General features: G+C 40.5%; 1 protein-coding gene across 5 annotated transcripts in view; it reads left to right on the top strand.

The window, feature by feature from the left end:
- LOC117242093 (protein couch potato) overlaps nt 1–12954 on the top strand; it is a 184168-nt gene extending 171214 nt beyond the window's left edge. For 2 of the 5 annotated variants that reach the window (XM_033508474.1, XM_033508475.1), the window contains exons 8-9: nt 1026–1230; nt 9527–9645. In XM_033508474.1, coding sequence (XP_033364365.1) covers nt 1026–1230; nt 9527–9559 — 238 coding nt within the window. In that variant the 3' untranslated portion in view covers nt 9560–9645. Of the gene's footprint in view, nt 1–1025; nt 1231–9526 lie in introns of all 5 variants that reach the window. The other 3 variants (XM_033508476.1, XM_033508473.1, XM_033508477.1) reach the window with 3 other exon arrangements.

Here is a 12954-nt window from a genome sequence, read left to right as displayed (position 1 = left end):
GATCAATATTTGCAAATAGCAAATATCCTTAATAAAAATATCGCATGTATGGTGCCAATGTTAAAACGATCTTCGATCGCGAGACGATTCGTCAGTTTCTTTCCATCAGAGGTGAAAAAAGAAAGCAACGAAAGTATCTATCGACAAGTCCCACCATAATGGACGCGTGTCGTAATTGGAAGAATCGAAATTTACCGTGGTTAACGCGGTACCTGGTGGAATCGCGGTAAATCAAGCGTAATCGATATCGATACTTCCGTTAATGGCGTCGTAACCGGCCGATCGGTCCGGCTCGGATATAAATTCCTCGGTAATCGGTCTTCATACACGCCAAACGGATCTAAATCTTACCAAGAACGATGTAGTATGACGAATCGATGAGCCTGTTCCGCTAATGTTCAAGCTGAATTTCGTCGATCGGAAGAAAGCCTTTTACGCTTTGTCTTTGATCGTTCTTAATAAAGTTATCGTTAAATGTTTGCCCCGTGTTGCATCAAACGGTAGCCTAATAACGAACATACGCGAATTTTGTTCGTATCTTGAAAATGAAACAACAAATTGTAAAATATCATCTACCTGTTAAATCGTTCCGTATCAAATCGATCTATCGCACTTATCTATTAAAAACTGGCGTGTTTTAGCAAGTCCTTCGCAAATCCTGCAAAGCAGAATATTTGATCGATCAAACACAATACCGGGCACGGTAACCACGATTCTTCCTGTATCTAGTCCTTACTAATCTTTCTTCCGTCTCTAACCATCGAAACAATCTCTAGCAAACGAGATCACCTTTCAATGACTTCGAAGAAAATTGCATTGAAATATGTCACGATGTCTCGTTCCACGCTGTTCGATCAGCGTCACCGCAGTTTCTCGACATGGCAATAACATGGAAATGGACGAACGAACACACGCGTAACCACACACACACACACACACACAGAGGCCCTTCTCTTTTTGACCAGAGTACCGTCTGTCATAACTAACTAGAGCACGTATTGTACGCTTCTCTTATTTATGCACAGTTTTCCTGGTTTCTCCCGGCTTCGTATGCACACGAAGGGAGGGTCGCCAGTGGCCTTTGTCGAATACCAAGACGTTCGCTACGCGGCCCAGGCGATGGCCACTCTCCAAGGATCCTTTCTCCTCTCCTCCGACCGGGGAGCAATACGAATCGAATATGCAAAGTCAAAAATGGCCGAGGTGGGCTTTACAAATCTCTGGATCGAAGTAGGTTTCATTTTATGCTACGCTAGCCGCTACAGACATCCTGTACACATCCCGACGAAAACGCAGCGACCCTGTGCGACACATCCTTTGCGTTATCTCGATTCTTATCTCGATTTTTGTCAAGATATTTCCCCTACCTCGACTCCTTATCTCGTTGATCAACGACACCCTTGCGATCATCGCGAATATTCTCTTGCATTTTCTCTGTCGTTCTTATCCCGCTATTTTCCTTTTCGTCCTTACGATTTCCGACCGAGGGCTAAGCATCAGGAATTTCTTTATGGGCCATCGATGTCCCTTCGGTCGATCCTCGTCTGTCACTCGATACCGTTTCGTTCTCCTCGCTCCCTCGCAGCACCACTTTTCTTTTTTACGATATCGTTTTACCATTCGATCCATCAACGAAGAACCGTCGAAGATTCCAATGAAACTGCACGAAGCACAGATCTGCGTTTTCGTTGCCGGACATTGTAGTATTACCGTTGGGAGTTGGACGAAATGCCTCTGGAAAGAACGAGGATCTTGTCGCTGCTTTTGCTCCCTCTCTCCTTTTATAAAGTAGGAACCATCGAGACAGGCTTGACCGGATGTGTCACTGTTGCCTCCATTTGCTCTCCTGTCACGCATTTTACGGTGACCTGGTAATCATGGCAGAATTGGAAACGGGATGGTTTTTTGAACAAAAGCAAGTTTAAGAGCACAGAGTAAATGTCCCGCGCGTAGCGCTTTGGTTCTTCGGAGTAAAGGCAATCGTCGTATCGTAGATGGAAGCTCGCTTCCCTCGTATTTTCTCTTTTCTGCGTTTATCTCTCCTTACGTACTCCTTCGTTCTAATTAAATACAGAAATAATTCTCTATGTGGAGTGACTCACGAAAGTATTTCGACGCTCATCATAAAGAACTTCGATACGTATATCGTGCTATGTATAAAACGTTTTAAACTTTCGTTAACGTTATAAGACACGACTAATCATATATATTCGGCAAAAAAATTAGTATACAACCATCTTAAACGCATAAGATGAACATGATAAGGCTTATCAACGTAATTTACAATTGACTGTTTAAATACTTTTGTAGTCTCTATGAGACGTATACTGAAGAGTATTAAATATCGTGTTCTTTCAAATTTCCTTCAAAACTTATCCTTTCAAAACAATTCAAAACAATCGCGTGTCATTCTAATGAAATTTCAAAATGTTTTATATAATACACACACAATATACACTCAAAGGTATCTACAAGCGTCCCGGCGCTTCTCATATTAAAACCTATTTTAGTAAATTATCTTTCTCGAAGACACCTGCTATCGAGACGCGATAAAAATGTAATAAAAATGTACTCTGTTCTCTTCGATCACCTCCTTTCACGAGGAATCATCCCTTTCCGGACGATGCCATTTCAGTGTCAACCCGTACATCAATAGCATAACAGCACGTAACGACATTTGTAAATATTTTTCCACTTTCCCGATAATTCTCAGGGGCATTTTACCACAGCTCCCTACAGTACAGTGGCCTCAGCGATAGACTCGCAATCGATTAGCTGACAGTTCGATTTCGATCGATCTAAAGATCGATCAATAACTTTGTCGGTAAGACACGTCGCACGGTGTCTCCTGGCAGTAGAAAACGCGCGACGATCGATCGGGCGTAAATCCCTCGATCGCGATCGATGGCTGGACGCATCGCGAGCTAGCTGAGTCCACTAGTATCGCCAATTGCCAATTATTATTTGCCGCTAATCGCCTATGGATCGTGCACAACAACTTGCCGATCTCTAACTTTTTCTTCCACGTTCTGCATTTTGTTCTTTCCTTTGTTTCTTCTTTTTCTTCTTTTCTCTGTCTCTCTTGACTCTGTTCGACGTTTGCTCTTCGAGGTTATTGGATCGTCTCTACGCAGATTCGTTTGTCGTATCCTTGGTTTTGTTCCTTTTTTGCGTTGTCGTTTTTATTTGGAAGATTTTACTTTTTTACTTATAACTTTTACTGTATACTTTGAACGTTTTAAGGCGTTCGATCCTTCGGACTATTTCGTTGATCGAACAAGTTTTTCGAACGAAACTTATTCTGTTTCGATGAGAATATCTTATAGCGATTCTACGTGGTCTTCGATGATTTTGCATGATCTACATGGGTCTATGCACGTAGTTTCAAAATTAACTTGGTATACATACTTGGAAGAAAGCCGAAAAAGTAACACTGTTTATAAAATAGTATTATAACAGTGCTATTATATCGATCACATCATAGCAGTGTTACCGTATAATGCTAAATACAATACTATTTAAACAAACTTGAAAATAGCATTATATTAAAAAGCAAAAATACAAAGATCGTCTCCTGATAAGATATTTCATTCAAAACAGATTAAATTCAATTTTAATGATTTTCTCAAACAGAAAATGGTTTGACACGTAATGATATGAGAGAATTGTAATAGGAAACTCTATCATTTTCACGTCCTTCGTTTCCCGTTGTCGATTTTCGTTCCGGTTCTGCTCGGTCTTTCACTGTGTTGCTTGAGACGCATAGTACTTACTCGTTCATTTTTGCTCCGTCCTCTTGTCTGTTTTATATTCCTCTTTTTTTTTTTTTTTTTTGTATTTTCCTCCCTGAACGTGGTCTTTTGATATACGACACCCTTGCACCGTATCCTGCCGCGCTTTTCGTAGAGGTCTTGTTGCTGGAGATTCTCGGGGGAAGGTCGGATAACTGTGAAACGATGACTAATTGCAAAAGAATAACGAGACAGGTGAATTCTATTAACAAGAACTAAGAAAAATACACGTACGATACGAATACACCTTTAGATTTTCTTATAAAGTTATTGTAATTTTAAGATAGCCGTAAGATCGTGAGACATTTTTAATATGGATAAAGTTCGTTAGAATAGGACGACTTTAATGCTTTTAAACCTTCTTTAGGTACGAATATTTTCAGATTATCGCGATATTGCAATACATCCCTGTTACAAAGAAACAACGACGGCATGGAATTTTATTACGAAAAATTGTGAAACACCTACGTATGAAAATAAATAATTAACGCGAATATATATCCTCGTAATAGTAAGAAAGCAGGAAATTATTTAAATTCGTTCTAATATGAGAAAGAAATACATGTTGGAGAAACATTTTTTAACATTGTTGTAAAAGTATCCAGCGTAAATATTTGATTATTAAACGTCGTTCCACTTCGCTGGTACTAATTATTTAATCATTATTTATTCTCGTAATCGTCGTGGAAAAAGTAAATAGGAGAAATGTAAAGACTGCGTATTTCGATTTGTATTCGTAAAGATAAATTCCTCGAGTAATCGAATGGAGGAAGTCGAAACTATAATACGAGTGGAATCGGTGATCGTGAAGAATCTACGCGTGGCACGCTTCTAAAGCAAAGTATCGTACATCATCGTGGTCTTACGATAAATTCTCGTATCATCGTGCAAGACGTATAGCATCCGGATTGCTCGCGATCTCTTTTCTCTTTTCTTTGCTCTCTACGACCCTAATTTAACAGCATTCGCGATACAGAGATCGTTTATAACTCGAAACAAAAATATTAATCATTTTTCTTGCCAATCGTACTTACAATTACTCACAGTACTTGATGCTTGATATTTCTTATTTTTTAACAAGAGAACAAATTTAATAAACATTTAGTTAGGAACAAATTTTATTTTGACAATTTGTACACGAACAATTCAACTTTATACGTATTAGTCAACCACCCAAATTAGAGCCACAAGATACTAGAATTACAGACAAAATGCTATATCACAAATACGTCATCGTTAGAAACTTGTTAAACGAAATCTAAAGCCTTCCTTTTAATTTCGTTGAATCGTATAAAGTCGTTTCACCGTAAACTTCTAGAGATAACGCAAATTCTAAATAACGCAAGTGCAAAGAACAAAATTACCCTGTAATTGTCTTAACCGTAATTGGAGCTACTAGCTAACGTACAGCGTAATACACGAGAACTAGAACTAGAACGGCATCCAACCAACAATGCCAAAAATATAGGTCGCGGAAGCAACGCATCATCCTCGCGAATATACGATTCGATCGAGCGAGACCAAGTCCGTTGTCTAAAAAAGCAGGCCAGTTTGCCCGACCTTCCCCTCGGTGAAATTAGGGAGATCGATAGAGAATCTGCTTGGGGGCTGGGCAACAACGTTGCAACGAAACGCGTCGTCGCTAATTCATCTCGCCTAAAACCGGAACGGAGACGCCTTCGAAGCGGCGCGACCAAGACGGACGTGGCTGCTGAAGGAGAATATCCGACGCGTTAGAACCGCTTTCTCGCTCCTTGTCTCTGTCTCCCTTGCTATATACAGTCGGCGACAGAAATAAGTGGACAGGCAGTTGAAGCAATATCGATAAAGTTCCATCGAACTGGTGCTAGCTTTATACAGGGTGAGTCGTAAATACATGTCCGTCCATTTCAAGAAGGTTGAATTTACACGTTAAAATAAGTAAAAAAAACGTCTTATGCCCTTGGACGATCAACGATATCGTCGATATTTCAAGGTTCTCAACGTCGTTGCGATTTGTCGATAAATATTAACGATCACAATGCAGTGACAATACACATCGATCCATCTAGTGGAGGAAATATCGACGATATATATGGTGAGTCCGAAGGAACCCTTGGTTCTTCGGTAGTAGTGGCTGATTGATAAAAATATTCGAATTGTTCGCCCCGTTTCCTGCTTACGATAAGAACGTTCTTTAATAGCACCTTTGCAAACAGGTAGAGCGAAGACAAATCCATTAGGTTTCTGTTTCTGGGCTATTTAAGACCTATCGTGTATTCGACGTAAGCGAACAATGCAGGTAAACGACCTACGAGAAACGATATAAAATGGATTTGAGAGTGTTCGATGAATACCTGACATTTTCCAGCGAGTACGAAACTCAATGCAAAGGGAGCTCTACACGTTGAAACATATTGCGATGCATCGACACCCCAGGTTCCACGATACAGCTTACGATATACGTAGATGCGTATCGGTATCAAAACCAACTCGTATCGATGCATGAATCAGGTTCTCAAATATAATTCCGTGGGAAATAAATTTCCTTTCGAAAGGAATTCCTGGGGAATCTTCGAGAAGGCTCCTAATTTATTTCGAGCGTTCAAGAAGGTTCGGGAATCGTCGAACTCTTCGATAATAGCAGTGAAATTGCGGTAATAAATTTTATATCTTCGTAACTCTTTCCGGTGGTTAAAACCTTGGCGCTGCTGAGCGCATCGACTTCCGCGCTAACCGCGTCTCTCGTCGTTGTATTTTGTTTTTCGATTAAACGAACTTTATCCAACGGACGTCGAAGAGCAGAATCATCCGTATAGAAATATTTTCTGCGTAATCGCTGGGTTCACTGGCTTTTAGTTCTTTTAACGGCGCGTATTCAGAAAATCTGTTTCACTCGATTAACCATTTTTTCGTCCATTTCTTTGTAATTTTCATCTTTGATGATCCACGTACCTCTCGTCAATCAGAATAAGAGAGAGTTAGAGTTGACATTTTGAAAGACGCGTTTCGACGTTGGTATCGGGCCACTGACTGAAAAGGATCGGTAACGCGGAAATAAATAGAAACTGACGCAGAATTCGTGAAATCTAAGCGTCGATGCATGCATCGCAACATTCGCAACATGTTTCAACGTGTAGCGTGGGCTTTAAGGCAGGCGGTAGCGCGTGTCGATGCACAACGCATCGCTCGCAAACCGAGGTATGTAGGACATACGTATATTCGTAAGACATTTTTCACTCACTTCGGTGTGCACATTCGTCGTCCATCGAAGTACGACCATGCATTTATGACTCGCCCTCTGTATCTTCGTAGTAAATAAATTATTTAATAAGTAACCGAAATTAATAACATTTTTGCGTAAACGAGCCGGATTTAACGAAACTCGATCGACAGCTATTTCCACCATCTCGTCCACTTATTTTTATACGCGACCGTAAATCTCTGTCCGTCTCTGTCCTTTCTCCGTGATTTCGACGTGAATTAAAAGCGACGCGACCGTCCTGTATCTTCTTTCGTTCCTTCCTCCACGACCAAGGATCGCCGAAAGCTGGCGTTGAAAAAGAAAGATGAAAAAAGAGAAAAAAGAGAGAGCTTTTCAGTCCGGATGCAGCCACGGCCTAACGAGGTACGTAGATTACTCAATGGCAAGGCGTCTCTTCTTCGTCAACCGTGGGAAGAGGCTCACGAGGGCGAAAAGGGATGAAATGTAGGTTGTCTCTTGCTTTCGTTCCGCGGGACAATGACGGATTCGTTAAAACGCGACGACCAACAGCTTCGTGGTGAATCGGTAAACTTGTCGCGCGACCTCTCGAAAACCGGATGTTCGACGAGCGTTTATTTCTGTTCGTTTTCGTAGCCGCGATCATAGCTGACTACGACCACTAACAGCCACGATTAACGGCTTGTCTTCGATTTGTCGATTTTGCGATTGTCGATTCAAACGTAAGGATACGAGCAAGGTTGTTTCACGGTAATTGAATTGTGCACGGTGCTTTGGAGAACGATTCGTGAAGGACATTGATAAGGTGTTGCGACGAAGATGTTTTACGCGTGTGATCGTAGAGCGGACGAATTTTACCTGTGGATACATCGTGATATGAGAAAACGAAGCAGAATTTTGTGATTAATTTCCGAACGTATTCCAAATAGAATCGATTACACGCGAATAGACGTAACGCCATGTAACATCGTATCAGCCACGTAAAATGATTTTTTTTTCTGTAAACGTAGCACGATATAATATTCTTCTTTTATAAGAAAATCGATCGAATTAACCGATTTTTGTTCTATTTTTTATCATATTGACTAAATAATTTGACTAAATTATTGAATTTATAACGTCTATTCGTGATAGAATATTTGAAATTACTGCATATGTATGCGTATTATATCAGTGACTTAGATATTTCAATTTATAACCTGCATATTTTCAATCGCATTTACAAAGAGTTTGTACAGATGATAAGAGGATTTACTATAAGGAAAAGACGAATCTGTCAGGTAAATTTTAAATTCCACGTTTGTCTTATAAACCAGAAAATTAAAACGGAAACTAATAAACGTCTACGTACAAAACCTTATTCGCCAAGAACCTTCTATATGTATGCGCGTATAAAATTTCAAAATTCCACTTACCAACGTGGATTCAACGTATATTTCGATAAGAAAGGATACAAATTCGTAAAAACATAAATAAAAACAAATGTATTTTCCCAGCTAAACCATACGTCGAAGATTCTTTGCAAACCGTCGAACGAGAGCGTAAAAAATTGACGACCTTCTGTTTCCAAAGCACCTTGGCATATTGTACCTATAACCGGAAAGAAAGAAATAATGGAGAAATATCTCGAGTAGAAATTGGTCAATTTCGGAGAATAACGGTTTGATTTTACTTTGGCGATTTTGGAAAACGCACGGCGATGCGCGATCGGCCTCCGAACGATCCTCCTCGCGGCTGTAAATCAGCGAGGTATCGCGGACAAAAACCGTGAAAGCGGCGGAATGGAGACAAACGAGGCGCGATGAACGGCCGAGCGAACGCTCATTTCATACTTGGTTCATCCGTTCCGATTTCACGTCGAACGAACGCCGACAACAATTTCGTATCCCGTCCTACTCGTTCTTCTTTTATTTTCTCTATCTCTCTTTTGCTTTTCACGAACGATTTAAAACGATAGGGCGCGGAGTAAGCAGAACTCGTACTATTTCCGTTCGTGCTTGATTTTACCGTCTCTTATCGGCTTAAACTCGTTGTTGGAACTCGTTGAAAGTATTATTTTATTTTAATCCTCCTTTAAAGCATAGCTATATTTATATTCGTGGAACAAATGAATTTCGTTTGTTCGATATTTTGAAGATTAACCCTTGGATAGTAACGTTGGCTTGTAAACGACTATAATAATTTACGTTGGATCGATAAAGTTTACGATATTCTACTTTGCTTCGTACTTTGCATTCTCCGTTTTATTCGTACGATAAAGTCAAACGAAATAAACAATTCGAAGATCAAGCGATCCAGCTATGAATCGTTGTGGTCCGAAATGGCTGAACGATACCAGTCGAGAGTTAATTATAAGACGGAGATTTAATCTTATTCGGTCTTTTGGAGATCGATTAAGGAAAATCTACCGAAAGATCGAGCTTTAGGCGATATCTATGGAATATTTGGAGTGAGTCAATTGGTCAATTTATCCATGTGCCTTTCTCGCGTTCTTTCTGTGGGCGTACTTTAATTAAATTCATGATGCTTGCAGGGATCAAAGAGAGAAGAAAACGGGCAACCTTAAGATCGACATCAACGGCATGTAAGAGGAACGAGGGAAGACCATGCGTGCTTACACCCCGGAATGCAACGATCGTCAAGAGACCCGGATTCAGTTGTTTGCGCAATGGTAACGAAGAAAACATCGACGAACAACGAATCCACGACAAACGGTTCGGCAGGTTTCCAGAGCAAATCGACCGAGTTGCTCGAGAAATCGTTGCGAAGACGGAAGAGGCAATATGCTAGCGCAGGAATAATCACGGGAAACCGAGAAAGAAAAGAAACTAAAATGGGGTGGGAATATATCGAAAGGAAGAGAAAGTAAAAAGCACGTGCGACAAAAATGAAAAAAACAGAAAAACAGAGTAACAGAAATAGAAACAAGAAAGTAAGCATTCGCGTACACGCAATAAAAAATAAAAGGGGAAAAAATACAAAGAAACACGCATATAGAGGAAGAAAATGAGAAAGATCGGGGATTAACGAAAGACGAGGCAGGGGTGTGTCTGCGTGTGTATGGTTCGAGCCTCGTCTCGCGAAAATCAGCACCACGACAAGTAGGGGAAAGAGAGAAACGAAGAATAAACGGAACAAAAAAAAAAAAAAGAATTCTTATAAATTGCGCGGAGCAACGGCGTTTTAGATTCGCGACTCGCGGGGGGCCCAAAATAATCGCGTATATATGATATTCCTAGGTATATATATTTTTTAACGACTTAACTTATCGATCTATTTCGATTAGCCGTGTACTACCTTGTCTATTTATTTTCCACCGAGTCTTGATTGCGATCAACGACGACGACGAAGCGAGAGACACGAATAGAAGAAAAGAAAAAAAAAATACGAAAAAAGAAAAAAGATGAAACGAGAAGAATACACGAGAAGGAAAGAGACACGATACATATACACACACACACACACACGCACACGTACACGCACACACGAGAAACACGAAAGACACGCGAGAAAACGAGACGGAAGAATCGTCGCGTCGGTGCGAGCTCGCGCGAAGCGTCGTAACGCTCTAGCGAATTTCTACGCAGAGGCGGTCGCACGTTGCGATTTCGACACTCGTGACACCATTTTCTTTCGCATATACGCATCTACGCGCATACACGGATACACAGATACACGAACAACACACGTATATACATACGTTAGATACATACATACATACATACATACATACATACATACAGAAAGAGAGGAGAGAAGCGTAAAAGCAGGAAGGCACTGTTGAAGTCACACGCGCACGCATATATATAAATAATTGTTCACACGTACACGGAGGAACATACAGAGTCCACAGTCGCGAAAGATTCTTTTAGGAAAATCGAGCCCCGCGCTGTTTTCGAGCAAATTGTTTTGGAAGAGGAAAGAGAAACGAAACGGGTTGGAAATTTATTGTATAATGCAGGTTGATGCAATTACTCCCGGAGAGACAGAGTAGTTTTGTTGTAGCACGCTCTCTTTAACCTGTTAACTGGATCGTTTGTTGAAACGAACGTAAACGTTTGGAAAGACATTGCCCATCTATTCGAACGTTGAGAGAATGAATTTCTATTTTGCTGTTTCGTATAGAAAAAAATTGATAAGTGTAATAGAGGAGAAGGAGAGTATAGAGAACGAATATCTATTTTACTTTTTTAAGGTAATAAGAGAAAAACGACGGGGATAGAATAACGAAGAAACAGTTTGATATTTTAACGAACAGCAACGAACGGTATCGTTTTAACTCCTTGGCTCACGGCGTTCGTCCATATTCGCGAGATTGCGACGCGTCAGATAAAAGTTACGATCTTTTCTCGATCGAGAAAATCGAGGACCACGAAACGTAAATTCGTACGCGTAATACAACAATTGGAAGAGGAAAACGCGAAAAGTGGCAACACGATTCGACTAAAGTATGCAGCGGAACGATTATGTCGGAGGGAAAAGCAAACAAGCAAAGTTAAACATACCTGTAAGCATAAATAAAAAGAATCGCGAAGCATGGAGTTAAAGCAAAGTACTTATATATATATATATATACATATGTATATACATATATTTTTTTTAAAATACAAGAAAAAGTAAGTTCATTCGTATCGAAAGCAACTTGTTCGTGAAAGTAAAATACCGAATTATATATTTCCTAATTATCGAAGATTTTGAAAAGCAACCATCCAGCCGATCGCCAGTTAACAGATTAAAAGTGACGCAGCCAGAGAAAACTCGAGAGAAATCCTATCCTAGTATCTATAAATAACTGAAGAAGCGTACGTATGGATATACCGATTCGACTCGTAACGCATTCGTTACATCTCCGTTTCGTACGAGAATTGCCAGCAAACTCGAATCGCGTCCATTAATCCCGGGACGATGTAATTCGACGGAGGCGTGACTCGTCTCGTGTCACGTAACTCGCGTGCTCGCGAACCACGAACCGAGGGATTCGCGTGGAGAACAACGTCCGACGAAGAAGTGAACGAAACTGAAACGAAAGAGCGAAGGCAGACGCGGTGGCTCGTAGACGAAATTGCATAATATAGAGATACAAAAGAGACGAAGACGAGTACATCAAGCTTAATACCAAAGGTGCCCTAAGAAGCGTGTATTTATGTTTTATCATTGGCGCGTCGCGAAAAGGCGAGCATATACATTTAATTATGTATCTTGTTAAGGAGAGTCTAATATCCTAGACGAGAGTGGCGATGAACGACAAGCGTGAATCGGACAAGCGTGAGTGGGAACGAAGAGAGAAAATACGAATATAGAAATAGCGTGTCAGTGTGAGAAAGAGGGAATGGTATGAACGAATGATCGATAGAATGATTGTGTTAATTTACGTAATAATCTTATACATATACATAACGAATGCGAACATATCATAGGATTAAGCAGTAGAGGGAAGAAAGTTAAAGTTCTCGTAATAAGGATAAAAAGAAAAAAAAGTAACTTTTAAAACGATCTGTCTTTGTAGTGGCGCGGATAGACAGAAACGAGGATACGAAGGTGGTGTGTGCCCTGCGTGCTAGATACGACGGCCAACTCGGCACGTAATTTGCCCAAGTGCCTTCCCGTTGGTCGAGTCATGCTGTAATTCGTACCGTGTATTATTCGTCTCGTCCCGATTTCAAACGTCGAACTCCCCCCTCTCCCTATTCTCCCGTAAATCCATATTACGTATTGTACGTATACCATACGCATTAAAGTACGAAAAGAGAAAAAAGAAAAAAAGACAAAAAAAAAAAAAAGAAAAGAAGAGAAAAAAAGGATGGTGGAAGGAGAATAGTCGCGCAGAGTCCTGAATTACAGGAAGACGCTTCTTCAAATTAAAAACTCTTAACTGATCCAAAGCTGTTCGAGCCTGCCTGATAGTTTTCTATCGCCTCGTCGTTTTCTACTTAGACTTTTCTCCTCGAAGGACGGAGAGCT

Source organism: Bombus vosnesenskii, unplaced genomic scaffold (assembly GCF_011952255.1).
Source record: "Bombus vosnesenskii isolate JDL3184/JDL3185 unplaced genomic scaffold, Bvos_JDL3184-5_v1.1 scf7180000016263, whole genome shotgun sequence".
Taxonomy (NCBI): Eukaryota; Metazoa; Arthropoda; class Insecta; order Hymenoptera; family Apidae; genus Bombus; species Bombus vosnesenskii.
This window is presented reverse-complemented; position numbering and strand designations above follow the sequence as displayed.